General features: G+C 37.4%; 1 protein-coding gene across 3 annotated transcripts in view; it reads left to right on the top strand.

Moving 5' to 3' along the window:
• N4BP1 (NEDD4 binding protein 1) overlaps positions 1-16066 on the top strand; it is a 61854-nt gene extending 45788 nt beyond the window's left edge. The window contains exons 3-8 of one of the 3 annotated variants that reach the window (XM_031954445.1): positions 2047-2177; positions 5998-6094; positions 9522-9629; positions 11190-11297; positions 11590-11640; positions 13118-13204. In XM_031954445.1, the coding sequence (XP_031810305.1) occupies positions 2047-2177; positions 5998-6094; positions 9522-9629; positions 11190-11297; positions 11590-11602 (457 nt within the window). In that variant the 3' untranslated portion in view covers positions 11603-11640; positions 13118-13204. Of the gene's footprint in view, positions 1-2046; positions 2178-5997; positions 6095-9521; positions 9630-11189; positions 11298-11547; positions 11641-13117 lie in introns of all 3 variants that reach the window. The other 2 variants (XM_031954444.1, XM_031954443.1) reach the window with 2 other exon arrangements.
• The last annotated feature ends 2220 nt before the right edge of the window (positions 16067-18286 follow it).

Here is an 18286-nt window from a genome sequence, read left to right as displayed (position 1 = left end):
AGAGTAAATTGTAATTGGAATATAAAAGGTTTGAAGGGGAATAATACAAGAAAAGTATAGAGAAAGGGAAAAAACCAATTAAAAGTTTAGAAAGATAGGGGGCTGAATTCTGGGCCTATAGTCCAACATTAGAGTTTAGACTCAATAAGCAGTAACAGACCATTGAAAATTCCTGATAAAGGAAGCAATATGATGAGCTTCAGGAAGATTAATTAGTTTGTATAGTATGAATCAACAAGTGAATAAAGTAGAAGCAGGAAAAGGAAATTAGGATGCTTTTACACAAGTGAAAAGTAATAAGGGAATGGACTAGAATATTGGAAAGTGGAAATGAAAAGGAGAAGATACATAAAAAAGGTATTCTGAAAGTGGAATTAACAGCTTCTTTGCAGTGGGCTCTAGAGGTAACCAAAGACGTGTGACAGTGCTATATGTGATTCTAACTCATTCCTTTTCTCTGTTTTTCTCTTTTCTTTCAGTGTTCCTTAGCTGCTATCATTTTTTAAATGTTTTTTTCCTTTTAATTAAATATGCATTATGAATGCAGCTATCATTATGGAAGGATCTGACCCAGTTATTCAGGTATTATTTAAGAGGATAAAGGAGGAGTCAAAAAAGACCAAGATTTTGAGCTGGGGTGACTCAGAGGGTAGTACTACTATTAGTAGATACAGATGTTCAGGGGAATTGTTTTAGAGTGAAAAATGATAGACTCAGTTTTAAATATATCATTGAAGTTGAAATCCTAGTTGAACACTCTCAGATAGAAATAGCTAGAAACATTAGTCTTGTAGCCTAATAGAGAAATCAGTGTTGGAAATAGATTTCGAAGTGACAACTAAAGATATAGGAGTGGGATTATCAAAGGAGAGAAATGTTCTTCCTCAAACATAGGAAAACCGTGGATTTTTATTTTATTTGCATTTTAGCAAGTATTATAAAATATTCAGCAAGTATAAAGTATAAAAAACAAATTATTAAAACCATGTCTTGCATCCCCAGGAACTAATAGCAATAACAGGATAGGAATGAGATATAAGTAACTTTTCAGACTAAAACACTTAAACTGAATAAGCATAAAGCATAATAGAAATATGCCTTTGCAAACAAACATGAAGTAGTTTCTGAATAGTCAATAATACATTTTTTTCCAAATGAATAGTTTAAACTAAGCAATGATTCCCAGCCATGGACTTAGAGGGTAGCCACAGAGTTATGATGGGAGTGTATGTGTCTAATTCTCAACTTTTTTTCTATTTTTCTCCCCTCTTGTCTTTGAATTTTTTTTTTTTTTTTTGGTTTGTTTTGTTTTTCTTTTAAACATGTATGGTGAATGTAACTACCATTGTGGAAAGGTCTGTGACTTTTTTGATAATAAAAAAGTTAATACTCATAGATTGGTCCTCATCAATAGATTGGTACTTCATGTTCTTAGACTTTAAACCACTGATTGAAAGTAATTAGAATGAAGTTGTATGTTGGGGCAGGAGGCAAGAAGGGTTGAGTTCATGCTTTATATCCAAGTTGGCTATGTAAAAGTTGAACTGAAGTATCAGAAGAGAATGATTTGTGTAACCTTAACAGAAGATTAGTAAAGAATCTTTTTCCCTCCCTTTTTTGTAGTATGGGGAAGAAGGTAGAGAAGGGCGAAATGTCTCTTTAACATCCTCAAAATAATATAAGAACTAGAAAAGTCAGAGAACCTTGGGCTGTTGGAATTCCATGAATGACTATGTTGCATCTGATCTTGACTGATGTTGCTCTATTGCAGTAGATAGGGAAGTTTCAATACTGAAGACTTGAAAAATAAATTTCATTGCATCATAGTAGCAGTTTTCTTTCTAATTATTTTAGTAAAACACTGACATAATGGACCACTGACCAAGATTTAGGCACAATTGGTTATTTTTATGAATTTTGTGTTATCAGTTTTGTTGTGTTCAGATCTGTTCTATTTAATTTTGCAAAGTCAAGTGTTTTAATGTCATCATTCTAAGCAATTTTTAAAGTACTTGACTGAGACAAATTTCACTTGTTTCTTTATAGTCATGGTCTGAATAAGTTCTTTTCCTGTCGAGGGATTGCAATAGCCGTTGAATATTTTTGGAAACTTGGCAACAGAAATATCACAGTATTTGTTCCTCAGTGGAGAACAAGACGTGATCCTAACATCACAGGTGAGTCAACCAGTTGATTCTTTTAGTCTTTGAACTGGAAAGAATTGATTCCTAAAATTAGTGTTTACTATTTGGACTAAAGTCTTATGTCAATAAGTATTTCTTCAACAGCTTTTCTTCCTTCATCCCTCCCTCCCTAAAAAACCCCTCCTTTCTCCCTTGTTTCCTCCCTCTTCCTGAGCACTCATGTACTCTTTTTAAAGCTCCTATGTACCTTTAACTTCCAAAAATATTTCATTGGAAATTTAAAAACTTATAAATCTAAGATTTTATAAGAATTTAGGTAAAGAGATTATGTTTTATAGGAAAAGTTGTTTTTCTTCCTTGGCTAGGGACAATTTTCCTTAGTGGTCTGACATTAGAAGCCTTTGTAAGTAATTAACTTTTAAAGTGATCATCAAGTTTTGGGGGTTTACCATAAAATACTTTATTCACTTATTAACACATTACAGCTAAAGCCACACAAAAAATTTGAACTTAAGTCATCATTGCAGAAGTAAATTTAAGGAGGCCACGTGAGAAGATGGGCGGGAAGACTCCATAAATGTTATACCTGAGATGTAACTCAAACTGCTTCTTGACCATATGTAAACATAGTAGAGGAAATCAAAAATTTAACAGAAAGTGAAACTTAATCATTAGTACAACAAACTGGTTTTGTGTGCAACAGTAGGGAACCTCTGACCCTCTCATATTTGGAAACTCATATATATTGACTTTTCAATGTTCAATTGAATAATTTCATTATTCAAACACCCTACCCACTCAGTTCCTAAAATCTACACCTGTTACCACTCTTCCATCATACCTCAGCCACACACAAAGCTGAATTTGTCACTACTTACAAATGTACCACCCCTAAGTTCAAGAATTCTGAAATTCTCTTATATGATCGTAATTACTGGCTTTTCACCTCTCTTTGCTTTCCTTTACAAAATCACCCTCTTCTTCCATACTGTAACATTATCTCCATTCCTTGCTGCTTAATGGAAGTTGTTCTGACTGGGTCCACTACAAATTTATGTTATACAGTCTCAACTGGGCCTTCACTGCTACTAAGTAATCCTTCTGTACCTCCCCTTATTAATTTCACTATTCCTCTTTCTTCAGCAGCTCTTTTATTTTAATTTATTATTATCATTACTTATTTTTTTTTGCTGTGGCAATTAGGCTTAAATGACTTACCCAGGGTCACACAGCTAGGAAGTATTAAGTATTTGAGGCCAGGTTTGAACTCAGCTCCTCTTAACTTCAAGGCTGGTGCTCTATCCACTACACCACCTAGCTGCCCCCAGCACCTCTTTTAAAACATTTTCCCTCCTCAAATCTTCCATGGCTTTCTCCTTCCCTCATCCTCTGTGCTGAGAACCTTCCCTCTTATTTCACTAGAAAAAATTTTGGCTTTTTGTGATGAACTCACTCTTCTCTCTCCATCTTGTATTACTCTTAGATCTTTTACCACTATGTCCGTCTTCATGGAAGCCTACATCACGTTCTAAAATGGCCTTATGCCTTACTAAGACTAAACTTACTCTCAGCCCACTAAAGAGAGCTCATTCAATCCTGCCACCAAGAAAAGATTTCTCCCTCTGTTATCACCCAATCACATACATATATTTTCAATCTGCTGATTTATTCCCTACTGCCTCCATGCCTTCCCCCATCCTGAAGAAACCAAGTATCATTTCTCATCTCTCCTGCCTTTTGTGGCTAAAAAGCCATTGATAGTGGGTGCCACCAGTTTTTCTCCCCTCATTCTCTTAATCCCTGGGGCAGTACAGTTTCCTATTTTACCATTACACCAAAAGTGCTCTTTTAAAAATTACCAATGGTCTATCATAGTTGTCAAGTTAAGTGGTCTTTTCTCAGTTCCCATTTTCCTTGAGCTCTCTTTGGCCTCTAGTGTTGTTAACCAATCCTTCTTGACACTTGTATCTCTCTGAAAGGTTTTTATGTCTCTGCTCTTGTGGGCTGCTCATCCTGTCTGACCTCTCCACCGCTTCCTTATCCAGCTCTTGCCCTCTGAGTGTGGGTGCAGCACAAGGGTTTTGTCCTGGTCCCTCTTCACTTCTGCTCATACTACTTCTCTTGGTGATCTCATCATCTTCTGAGGATCTATCTTATGCTGAGGACTCTGAAACTTGCCTGTCCTCTCCACTGACCTCTGTTCTCCCATCTCCAACTATCTTTCACATAACTCAGCCAGAATGTCAATAGACATTAAACTCAACAAGGCCAAACAGAGCTCCTTCTTCCTTTCCCCTCATATTCCCTTCACTGCAGTGTCTCCTCCCTCCCCCAGTGCCTTTCCCCTTTTACTGTAGAGAGCAGGACCCTCCTCCTAATCCCTTAAAACCACAGTGTAGGAGTTATCCTTGACCCCTCCCTCTCTCTTACTCCTCATCACCTAATCTGTTAAAGCCTTGTGCTTCCAATATCTCTTGAATAAACCTTCTTTCCTCCTTTGACACTAATTGCCACTGGTATAAGCTCTCATCACCTCATCTGTTACAGTGATCTGCTGTTGCTCTTTCTGCCTTACGTCTTTCTCAACTCCATTCTAGCCTCCAATCAACCACCAAAGTGATTTTCCTAAAATGGAAATTTATGTCATCCCCTCCACTCAGCAAAGTCCAGTGGTTTCCTTTTGTCTCCCAGAACAATACAAGATGTCCTGTTTGGCATTCAGAATCCTTGTTAATCTAGCCCCTTTCTAACTTTACACTCTTCTACATGTTACTTTCCAATTCATGCTTCATGATCCAGTGACACTCCAGGGAACAATGACTATTCCCTAAACAAATCACACCATCACTCAGCTCTTGGCATTTTCTTAGTTTTATATCCTCATTCCTGAAATACTTCCATCTTCCTAGCTTCCTTTAAATCTCAACTGAAACCCCTCTTTTCTACAGGCAGCCTTTTCAGCCCCTTTTAATTGTAGTCCTTTCCCTCTTTCAGTTATTTCCTATTTATCCTACATATGGCTTGCTTTTTATAAATATTTGTTTGCAAATTAGATTGTAAGTTCCTTAAGGTTATAGACTTTTTTTCCCCCTATTCTTTTTGTTATGCAAGTACCTGACATATAAGCACTTATTAAATGTTTATTAATTGATTGAAAGGCAAGTTTTCTAAATTTCAACCATAAATTCTAAGAACTAGATGGAGCTTTAAAAACAATGTAGTCAAACTCTTCATTTTATAGATCAGGAAACCAGAAGCTCAAAGAGAAATTTTCCTAAAATCTCATTAGCAACAGAATTCTGATTAGAAGCTTTCTCTCCTGGCTCCTACCCTGTTGTTCTTGGTTATCTGTCACATTGGCCCACATGTCTCAAGCTTGTTTCCTATCCCAATTACCATTAAGGTCAATAAGTACAATTGTATAGCATCAAAAATAGTTTGGGATCTGGGAAACAGTCCCTTTTGTACCTAACTTACTGTTAGTTAATATACAGTCAGAAGTGAGAGAAAAAAAAAAGACAGCAGATCAGAGAATTAAAAAACAAAGAGAAAGTCATAGAAAGAGGCTAACTATAATGTGAAACTAAAGTGTTTTCTTATACTTTTTAAATGAAGTTTTATTATATTCTCTTAATTTTTAAAATCATTTGAATTGACTATATTGCTCTAAAAAAAAAAATTAAAACAGATTAAAGTTACAAGTTTCTTCTTAGGAATTGTTTTCCTCTGCATTAAGTTTAGGGAGAAAACCTGAGCCTTTCCTGTGCTAGTAAACAAATTGTTCCATTTTTTATTTGTGTGCATCTAAGATAATCTTTTTGCTGAATGATTCTTTAATTTATCCCATGAACAGAGCAGCATTTCTTGACCCAGCTCCAGGACCTTGGAATATTATCTTTAACGCCAGCTCGGATGGTCTTTGGAGCAAGAATTGCTTCTCATGATGACAGGTATGAAAATCAGTTTCCTTTTATCTTATCTTGTTGGAAGGGGACAATGAGGAATATACCTTGAGAATCAGCTAGCACAGTTCCACAGTTAGTAGAGGAGCATTTTTATTTTTTTCTGAGCTCACCCTTCAGAGGGTTAGATTCAAGGCAATTGGTCACTAAAATAACACTTAAGAGTCATGAAATTGTATGTTTGCATGTTTTTGGGATAAAAGATTAAATCAATCAGAGCTCTGATCTCTTCCATTAATTATGGTATTAAAAAGCAACTTGTACAACAGGAAGGAGAGCTGTAAAAATTCAGTATGACACTGATCCATTACAAAAATCCATTACAAAACAGTTTATATTGCTTTAACAACTTGTTTGATAATACACATAGTGCTGCTCTTTGACAGGGTTTTTTTTTGTTTTTTTTGTTTTTTTTTTTTAATAACTTTTTTATTGAAGAACCCATGCCAGGGTAATTTTTTACAACATTATCCCTTGTACTCACTTCTGTTCCGATTTTTCTCCTCCCTCCCTCCACCCCCTCCCCCAGATGGCAAGCAGTCCTATAGATGTTAAATAGATTACAGTAGATCTTGGATACAATATATGTGTGCAGAACCGAACAGTTTTCTTGTTGCTCAGGGAGAATTGGATTTAGAAGGTATAAATAACCTGGGAAGAAGAACAAAAATGAAAGCAGTTTACATTCATTTCCTAGTGTTCTTTCTTTGGGTGTAGCTGCTTCTGTCCATGCTTGATCAATTGAAACTAAGTTAGATCTTGTCTTTGTTGAAGAAATCCACTTCCATCAGAATACATCCTCATATAGTATCGTTGTTGAAATATATAATGATTTCCTGGTTCTGCTCATTTTGCTCAGCATCAGTTCATGTAAGTCTCGCCAATCCTCTCTCAAAGCCATACCCTTTGTATGCACAGTTTGATAACTTTTGGGGCATAATTCCAAATTGCTCTCCAGAATGGCTGGATGTGACATAGGGTTTTGTTTAGTCAGTTAGTCCTTATATTGCCTTTATTTAAATAATAGAAGATGGTACCCAATTTTGTTTTTATTCCAAATTCTATCTGGGCCTAACCACCATAATAACTAGTTTTCCCAAAGGCTCTTTCCAAATCACTGGTTCTTCCAATGTAGCCTACCCCGCTACAAAACATAGTTAATGATTATATAGTCAATTAGGAGGTACTCAGAACAGGAACCTGAAACCCCATAGGATTACATGGAATGTGAACCTCAGAGAGATTCTCCTTACCTATTAGACATTTACTGAATACCCAGTATCCAGAATACTACCTCTGGCTTGTGAAGGTATGAGTGTGGAGAAAGCACCAGAGTGAGTCAGTAGCATCTGGGTTCAAGTACCACCTTTCTCACTTCACTCAGTGGAAGGCTCTGGGGAAATCACTTTTCCTCTCTGTGCCTCATGTAAATAAGAGGTTTGGACTCACCTCGGAGGAGCCCTCACAAGGTCTAAATCTATGATCCTACATAGAAGACATGTTCTTATACAGGATGCTTAGTTGAATACAAGATATATACATAAAATTGTAATATTAGCAAGATAGAATATAGTAATACATGCAGTATGGTGTAGTGAAAAGAACACAAGTTGGATTCTGTCCCCTTTCTTTATGAACATAAGTAAATTAATCTCTCTGGGTCTCAGTTTTCCCATCTCTAAATGACTTGTTTGCAGTATCTGTCTTACAGAGTTGTTAAGTTTAAAATAGTAGGCAAACCTTAAACTATTGTATAAACAAGCTGCTATGAATTTTTTATTCTTCATTAACAAAATGCAAAAGAAAAAAAAAAACACCCTGTCAAAATCATGGAAGTCTTATTGAAGGAGATGGTATTGAGGAAATTATGTGGGAATGATATGATGATTGTTTCTGGCCTAGAGACTTGGAACAGAGTAAATGGAAGAGTTGGTTCAGTGTTCACCATAGGCCTGTGTCTGCTGCTCAAAGAGCAGCAGGCCTCCATCATCTAGGAAGAAAGGCAGGGGTGTCTTCTAAGCTGAACAGGAGATGCTGCCATTGAAGAAAACCTTCAGCTCTTCTGTCATTGTCACATCCTTCTCTGACGCCAGCTTTTGAGTCATTTGTAAACAATTTGTCTGGCCCCTCCCTATATCAGGACTAAGCATATGTGTTCAGAGAGCAGTATTTTTCCAAGAGGAGTGTCCCCTCTGATGTGGTACCTGGGCAGGGCTTCTGAGGCCGTGCCAGTAACTGTGGCAGATATCCTCACCAGTCATAATTCTCAACAGCAAAAAAACAAATTTCCAAAATAGGACCTTTACTTTTCATTAACATGAAAGGGTTAAATCACTTATTTTCCCAGATTTACTAACATCGGTGAAGACAACTACTTTTTTTATCCTTATGATTATTTGTGCCCTCCAATAAAAGTAGTTACTGTTTAGATTTCTAATGCCAGTGATTCTCATAATTTCTTAATTTATTTCATCATTATGTCAATTCAGAGGCCTTAAATCAATGAAGATATTCTGCATAAATGGGAAGAGCCAGCCTTGTTGCTTCCTGAAAATTGTTTTACACAATAACCGATCATAGAAGGAACTAAAATCCTATTTCTTTTCCCATTAACCTTGACATAACTCCCATTTACAAGGTTTTAAAGTATGTCTAATTCCCAATAAGGAAATAGATGACAGCATTAATATTTAATCCTTACCCTTTCAAAGCATATTTTATCCTCTTGGAGTTTTTGCATTTGATAGATTGTATAACTAAATACAAAAGTAGGACTAGGCGTCAGAGAATTGAGAGCAGAAATGAGAATTAGCGGAAGCAGGTTTAAAGTCATCAGACTTTTATAAAATTTCTCAGGCATAAAATGACTGCCATCATGATAGCAACAAATAGCTAATGTAAAAGTAAGCTAAGCTACTTAGACTTTACTACCTAATGATAGTTGCCAGTAATAGTCTCATAATACTTCTGTTAAATTCATTTGACCTCCTGCTTAAACAAACACATCCTCTTTCCTTGTTAATAAAGAATCTCCTAACTACTTCAGCTGCTGCTGATCCAGTTGTACTTTGTTTTAAGTAACAATTGTGTGCCTGAAAAAGTTTGCAGATGATCAATTTCTTTTGTGATCCCTGAACAAAGTAGAGTGATCTTTGGGGGTAGCACTGACAGAGCAATTTTGTTGCTTTATATTATAGTCTTCCCTGTGCATTTATAAGTATCTTAGCTTCATTTCTGATTGATCAGGTATTTAATAATTTGTTAACTGATTCTTAAATGTGTTTGGATGTTTTCCTTTTCTTGGGGAATACATTTTGAATAATACTACAAATGTATGTTTCATGAGTTTTGTTTTTTGTTGTTTTTTTAAAGTAGGACATAGCTGTATATTTTAACACTTCTCATGTTATCATAGGTTTCTGTTGCACCTAGCTGACAAAACTGGTGGCATAATTGTAACCAATGATAACTTCAGAGAATTTGTGACTGAATCAGTATCTTGGAGAGAAATTATTAAAAAAAGGTAATATTTACTTCTTTTCCATCAAAAAATATTTGAGTATTTATTGTGTACTTCTTACTAGGTACTAAGATAGTACAAAAATAAGTATTAAGCATATTCCTTACCCACAGGCATTGTTTTCTAGTTTGGGGAAAAGCCATACTTACCTGAAACGAAACCAGATAATGTGTATGTACTCATACACTCATACATACACTCATACATATACACACATTTACACGCACACGTTTACATACATGCACTCATACACACACACATACATACACTTTCACACTTACACTCATACATAGACATTCACACACATACATCCGTACTCTCACATACTCATAGATAAACATGTGCACTCACACACTCATGTACACTCACACTCACCAGCTAAGTTGCCCAGACAATAAAGGCATCGAGGTAGGATTGGGAGTGCCACCAGCCTGGAAATCCTGGTTTTCCTGATGACTCGCTTTCTAAGCTACAACCAGCCACTTCCTTGTCTGTCTGCCTCACTCTTCACCTCTGCAAAACAGGGAGGTTGAACTAGAAAATTTTGAGATTGCTTCTGACACCCTGCAGTGCAAATTCAAAAATTGGACATTATATAACACTATGCTAATTCTGCTACTAATTTCATGAAAGAGGAAAAACAAAGATGCTCTTAGAATTTGCACTCTAGTTTTAATGATCACATGTCAGGTTTTTTTTTTTTGCCAAAGTCAAGTCACACGATGTATTTTCCTTCACCCACTTACCATTTAGCAGGTATTTTGTTTTTTGTTTTATTTACTAACAAATGAAAAGTGACTTTTCCTATCAGTATCTGGGAAAATAGTCAATCAGCATTCATCGCTAAAGTAACAAAACTGAACTTTGTTCTTCTGCATATAGTTCATGAGTCACTAATAATGCTTTCTTGACATGTTTGCTTAATCTTTGCCCTATGCCTTAAATAGTAGGCTTCCTTTTACCAGCATGTGTTTATTAGTTTCATAATATACAAGCAGTTGGATACACATGCTCTTGCAGGACACATTGATATAGAGACACAAAGCAGACTTGCAACAATACAGACAGAGCCTCAGACCATTTAGAATCTCTACAAATCTGTTAGATTTGTCACTAAAATAACATTATGGCTTTCAGAGAAACTCGTCACTTTCCTTTAAATAGCTGTTTTCAGAATGGATTACCTGAGGAACTCCCCAAGTTCCCCCAGGTTTCCCTGATGGTAACATTGATGAGGTTTTAAAGCATTTCTTTTCATCTGAGAGTTAAATGGCAAATATTTCTCGAAACCCAGAGAAGTATCGGAAAGACTTTCAGGCAAAATCTTGATAAGTAATGGAAAGTCCAGCTGAAGGAATTCTTTATAGCCATTCTGAATTTTTATTCAGAAGAAGAGAATGAAGCTAATTTGAGAGTTTTTTTTCTTTAGGTAAGCAAGCTCTGAGTTTGTCAAGTGACTTCTGTTTTGGATTTAGAAGGATACCTCTCAGTGTTAAAATATGGCAGGTTTGCTCCAAAGTTCAGAAATTAAGTGTTCCTCTTACTCTCTTCTTCATATTGTAGGTTGCTTCAGTATACATTTGTTGGGGACATATTTATGGTTCCTGATGATCCTCTGGGAAGAAGTGGACCTAGATTAGAGGAATTTCTTCGTAAAGAAGTCTTCCTTGGGTATTTCCTTTTTCTGGTTATTGCCTTTTTCTGGTATAATTTTGGGGTTTTTTAATTATTATGGGGGAGAAATTAGTGCCCTATATTTTAAAAAATTTATAATATAGTGTGTTTTTATAAATAATTTAAAATAAATGCTAATGAAAATATCAAATCTCAAGGATACCCAGAAAGACCAAGCTTAGAGTTATGTTCACTTTTGCTTAACTCATGTTTGTCTTATGATATGTTGGCACCATATACATCATAGATTGATAAAACCAAAGCAACAAAACATTATTTTCTGTGCCAGAAAGACAAAATAAAGATAAATTCCAAGATGGATGGTCTCATTTTAATGAAGGTAAGCAAACATGGGCTTCTTCCATGTGAATGTCACTTTATTTTCATTTTCATAGGCAGTTGTTTTGCTTATTAAGTTGGCTGGGGGTGGGAGGGGGTTGTATGTGTGTGTATGTGCCCGTGCGCGCATGTGCATGTATGTGCACGTGTAAGCAAGTTTTTACTGTTGCACATTTATAGTGGTCCAGCAATTTTTTCATTCAGAAATCATGTCTGCTGCTCTTTCAAATTTACCTGAGTTTAATTCATCTTTTGGGGGGGGGGGGGTTGGGAGAGAGTATCAAAATTGGATCTTCAGAGGTACAAAGTAATTGTCATTTGAAGCTAATTATATATCACATTGATGAATGCTTTGTGATTAGATGGTTAAAGGCTACTCCAACTTTGTTGGAATTGGCTTGATCAGAATGTTTTTTCTCAGGAACTATTAGTACTAAACTTCTAAATTAGGAGCATAGTTACCCTGAATTTCAGAGTTCTCATTCTGCCTTTAAGGTAATAAGACTTTTCAAACCAACCTTTCAAATTTATACTGACATCATTTGTGTTTAGTCATCTCCTGAAAACAAGATCAAAGGAAACACTGATTTCAGACAGTGTGAATAATATATAAAGCCTTTTTGTCTCTTATCTCTTTGAGTGTTATATTGAGAGTCAGAACCCAAAGGCCACAGATTTTTTTGTTCATGAAACTAAAAAGCCTGTTTTAACTGTACAGTATCTGTATAAGTGGGGCTTATTTCTCCAAGGTCCTTGAAACTTGTAGGGTGATCAATATTTATGGCATTCACACATCAAGGGCAGCAAAAAGAGATGATTTTGAGGAGCTTGAAGACTACACATATACATATATGTATGGTCAGCAAGTTTCTCTTCTTTACCTTCTTTCTTCCTTATCAGCACTAACAGATCTCTCTCGGGTCCTGTTCTGGTCTTCACCTAGCTGTTAGATAATTCCTGCTAAAGTGTTAACAGATAATTACAGTCTTACTGAGTTTGAGGTATAACCCTTTAAAGGGTATTTACATTTGAGAAGGGGACTATTGAAGCTAGAATAATAGCCTTTGGTGAATGAACTTGAACCTAAGACCACAAAAATAGGATGTGGAGATAGAAATCTTGCCCCCCAGAAAAGAACCAGTCTGACTATAGTCAGACTGGTTCTTTTTTATTCCTTAGTTGTACTACTTATATTTTAAGGCTCAGAGCCTTTAACTGGGATGTGATGTTCTCTCCGCAGGACCTTGGCCATTCATTACCCTTTCATGATCTTAACCCTTCCATTTCACACCATATTAGCTTCTGGCCCATTGCACTGTGTACTACATGCTTCCATTTCTGAATCCTGCCTTATGTTATCCTCTTGTCCCAGGAGTCCAAGGAACAGAATTTGAACCATAAGCATACACAGTGACATTTTAGGGGAATTTCCCTTTTGTTTAATAAGATTGCTTACTTGGGCACTATTCCATTTACAGGGATTTTCCACCTCCGCCCGGAGCTCTGCCAAGTGGAGGACTGCATGAAACTGCCTTCAGGGTCCCCAGCACCAGCCGACAACCCACACCCCCAATTCAGGGAGTTCTTCCAAGCAACTGGATTCCCCAGCAACCTAACATCCCAATCCTACAAAATCTAGCAAATATCCAACCAAGCCTGACAATTCCACCACAGAGATCCCCAGCAGAAACCAAACAGCTGAGGGAAGCCCTCCTAAAGATATTCCCAGAGTTGGAGCAAAGAATGAAAATTGATCAGATTCTGACAGCACATCCATATATGAGAGACCTGAACGCTCTGTCAGCCATGATATTGGATTAAGGGTATATTGGGGAAGTTTGCGATCAGAGCAGATCGATTAAACCCTCAAGTAGCATCTGCACATGTTGGGAATTGAAATAATGTGAAGAAATCAATTTGCCAATATAAAACCCTATGTGAGCAAAACAGAATTAAATGTTTTGTGTATAAAAGATCTGTTTTCAAAACTGGCTTTATACATATACATATATGTGTATATATATATATGTATATATGTATATATATGTGTATATATATATACACACATATATATAAATGATGGATGCTGCTATTACAGACTTAATATTAACATTTTCTGTAAAAGGAAAGTCTACATTTTCTGCCTGTTCAGAACTGTTTCATAGCAGCTTATTCTAGTGTATTAACGTTTTTATGTGTTTTTTTAAACTATTTTCCTTAAAGATGAAAATGTTGGCAAAATGTGATATAATTAGCCTTTGTAAAATAAAGAGTAGCTTTCTTAAGGAAAGCATGATCTCTTAAAGTATATTTTCTTGAAGTGAACATGTTATGTCCACTGATATGAAGTATGCCCCTTGAAATAAAAGTCAGGGGTAGTTAAGCAAGAGATGTTTTTGCCCTTTGGGGAGTTTCATTTGTTTGTTTTGGGGCTTGGGGGCTTTTGTAGTATTGGACAAGTAATTGCCACTAGATGGCACCTTCTGCCTTTTGGTTTCTGATGACCAAGGGAATGCGGGCTTTGTACAGTGCGAGAGCTGGAATGGACCTTAGGGTTCCCTTAGTCCAACCTCCTCATTTTGTAGAGGAGGAAGGTGAGCCCCAGTGAGGATAAAGCACTTGTCTAAGGTCTCACAGCTAATTAGTGGTAGAGCTAGAACTCCTTGCAGGCCAGTGCTCTTTCCACTATGCAATGCTACCTCCCCAGTGAACCCATCTGACTGAAATAAGTTCTTGGCATTTAAAGACAGCAGTGAAATATGAAGGAGAAACTGATTCAAAAGGCCCCATTTATTGTGGTAAACATTTATGTCCATTGTCCACACATGGGGCTTTTGATTATGTCTTATATGCAGACTTTGCCAGAAAATGGTTTGTTTGTTTTTTTTTTAATTTTATTATTATTATTATCACAAGTGACCCAAGCCAATAAAATAGCATTAATAGCTTCACATGGGAATTTCTGTACTCCTGTATTTATTTGCTCTGTTTATCTGCTTACAACTGTCTAGTCTATTCTCCTGAAGCCAGGCCTGCACCTCAATTTCTTGCTCTCATTTTCTCTCTTGCTCTCTCACTCTCCCTACTTTACACACACACACACACACACACACACATACACAGAGTTACTTTCTGTCACATTTTCATTGTTTCCCCAAACTATACAAAATGAAAGCTTTGTGTTGTACACAAGTATTTATCTGAGAAACTCAGGGGTTTTTCTTTTAGAGCTTATTTTTGATGTGTCCAGATTCAAAAGCAAAGTAGGCCTCATATTAGGGGCCATTTCCTTTTGACATGCTTATCTTAGCCACCTTTCTTAGTGGATCTGTTTAATCTCAGCATCTATAGTTTACAGATAGTTATAAATCCAAACCTACCCTGCCAGAAGACTTTTACTTCAATAATGTCTTATATTTGAGGATTTCAACATGAATCGTCACATAGAATTAGCTCTTAAGTTCTCAGAGTTATATTTGGGTGTTGTCATGTGTAAAAGAGGGGAGCAAAGATAAACTGAGGTTAAACTAAGAAGTTAGTTTGGTCTACCCCCATCTGGGTCTTTAGGAAACAAAAAATTTTTGACCAACATTGTACTCCCTTACTGTCCTCTTATGATTTCAACCGCCTCTCTAGTCAAATTTGCAAATATCTGACTGGTTATCAAAAGGAATATAGCATCCTAGAACTGGAGCTTGATGATAGCAGCTGTGCAACCAGTATTTCATGGATATAAACACAATTTCTTAGGTTGTTAATATTTCTTTGTCTCATCAATAATAGGTACTAGAGTGCCCAAGAAAAGTCCTGATTGGTAAATAATCTTGGCAAGAGAGAATTGAATTTTCCCTAATGCAGGTAGAGAAGTAGCATGGCAATGATGGGAAAAGGAAAGGAATCGGCATTTATATAACTCTTAAGTGCCAAGCACTGTGCTCAGTGCTTTGGGGAACTATGAAAACCAGTGGTGGGAGCCAGCATAGTCAAAGACCTAGAAAATGGGGTGAAATTTTCTTGGCTTTATTAGTGACTTGCTCGCCGACTTTTGACAAGTTCTGTTTCTGCTCTCTGAGATACATACCTATCATTTTCCTGTTTCTTTAGTAGAAAAAATAAGAATATCAGTGTCTTCCAAAAGAAGTTTCAAGTAGAAACAAAGTACTGTTTTACTATTTTAAAATCAGAATGCATATGGTTGTGGAATAAGAGATCGTCGAAGGATCACAATCCTTTCTAACTTAAAATTAATTTGGCTCCACTTAGCCAAAAATGGAAGAGAAAGAAACTATTCCCAGCAAAATTGCCTATTCCCAGTCTCCTCCTCCATGTGCCTCTTTTCACAGTATGTGTGCTCAATAGTCATTGCACTGAATCAACACCTGTTGACAGAGTGTATTTATTTTTGATTAAAAAATGGTCAGACTTTAGAGTACCCATGTTTCTCAAGGCATATATATGTATATACATATACATATATATATATATATATACATATACATATACAAATACATATATATATATATATATACATACACACACACACACACATATATATATATATACATAGAGAGAGAGAGAGCGCGAGCATGAGCTAAGCTGACTCCAGTGTATTGTAAAAAATAATGTCATGGAGTGGGGGGGAGGGAGTTGGCATAGTGTTAAATACTGTTTCACAGTGAATTTCACATGGAAATTACTTCATTTGTTTATCATGTCACCTGACACCCAATTCTTCCATCAGACAGGACAGAGACTGTAATCATCACTTGATAGATGAGGAAACTAAAGGTCAGTTTTGTCTGATGTTACCTAGGTAGTGGAGCTTGGACTAGGACTGGGGGTCCCTGGCTTCTAGTCCAGCAATCTTTGTTACAGAAATGAACATACAGCTTCTCTCTGTTAAGGAGCATTTGAGCATTTCCTTTTAGGATGACTTAATCCAAGACTCTCAGATCAGAGGAATAAGGACCCCCTTCCTAGAAGAAAATATCAGTTTGACACTTAGGATACTTGGATTTTATGCCACAAGAAAAATAATCTTAACCACTTAGACTCCAGAGGTAAGTAGAAATATGGGCCAGCTAGTTCAGAGGATAGAATAAAGGGCAAATTAGGTCAAGGTCACAAATTGGTATTTCCTCATAGAACTTCATGGATACGGATTACATTCCTCAAAAAGCTACCTACTTTTTGATCACCAGAGGAATAGATTAGAAATTGGAGGAGTATCATCTCTTTCTAATCCAGCATCCTCTTCCTGTACAGATGAGAAGATTGGAGGCTCAGAACAGGGAAATAACTTGCCCATCATAAAGCTAATAAGTAACAAAACTGGAAACAGCACCTTTGTGACTCCAAATCTAATGTTCATTGCACTGACTCAGATGGTTTGGTGCAATCCATCACCACTCGTGGAAGCGTCCTGTCACACACACATTGGGGAAGACAGGACAGGGTCCTTTCAGGTGAGAGCTGGGCAGTGTTCTTGTAGGGGTCACTCTGGAAATGGCAAAGGCCGACCGACATCTGGTCAGAAGTTAAGTACTCGGCCAGCACTTGGAAGTGAAATGTCTTAATTTTCTTGTTCAGACATCAGGGAGGTTAAAGGAGAAAATCTGTGTAATCATCAAAATAGAGAGTTGAGAAGTTCCCAGGTTACAGCTGTACTTCCTTCTTCACCTCAGTTTAGGGACACCTCCCCTGACACTCTTCTTGTGATTCACTGTTGTGCCACCTAGCAGGGCTCTCCCAAAATGCATCCACTGTGGCTTTTAAAAGGGAAAAAAAGACTGCTTTTTTGTCTTATAGTAAATCTCAGGGAGAGTTGCTGATAAAGACCCTCTGCTAACGTGGGAGTCGGATGACCACATTGCATCCCTACTGAGTGCCCTCTCAGTCCTGAATTCCCAGAGCTGGACTTTAGTTATCCAGCCTAGAAGCTGCTTCTCATCTCCCCTGAGCTGCTCATCTCCCCTGAACCTGCCCAGTTAGAGCCTTTGGCACCCATTTGTTTCTATTTTTAGTCCCTTAAAAAGCATAATCATATCTGAGCCTACCAACAGGCACAGAATCAGCCTAAGGTTCAGGGTCTCCTTCCGGCAAAACTTGTGTGGGGTTCAGAACAATACGGCTGTTTGTAGGTTAATGCTGTTCCTTTACCATTAGCAGACTCGTGGGTAAGGGAGAAAGCGAGAATCCCCTCTGCCTCCGAGCAGGGGGCTGAAGCCTGCTGGGTACAAGGTTCCCGGAATGAGCGCCGTCTTCCTCCAGTCCCCGGTGGGTTCTTGGGCCAGGCTTAGCCCTCACAGGCGTCAGGGAGCCAGCCTCACTGGGGTGGAGAGGCCGATCACAGCTACCATCCCGAAGGTGGCTTTGAAGCGGAGGGCACAGGCAGAGGAGTCCAGCAGCCAGAGGAAGGTCAAGAGGCAGCTTGGGGTGGTAGAATGAGTGCAGGAATTGCAGAGTGCTCCTCATGGAGGAGCTGTGTGTGACCTGAGTTCCCCATCTTTCCTTGAGAAGGTTGAACTAAGTGATCTCCAAAGTTTCATCCAGCTCCAGATGCCGGGGCACAAGAAGTCTTCCACACCTGGTAATAACATATTTTTCCGGATGCTCCTGAGTGATCTTTCTTCCCACTTATGCTTCAT

Source organism: Sarcophilus harrisii, chromosome 2 (genome assembly GCF_902635505.1).
Source record: "Sarcophilus harrisii chromosome 2, mSarHar1.11, whole genome shotgun sequence".
Taxonomy (NCBI): Eukaryota; Metazoa; Chordata; class Mammalia; order Dasyuromorphia; family Dasyuridae; genus Sarcophilus; species Sarcophilus harrisii.
This window is presented reverse-complemented; position numbering and strand designations above follow the sequence as displayed.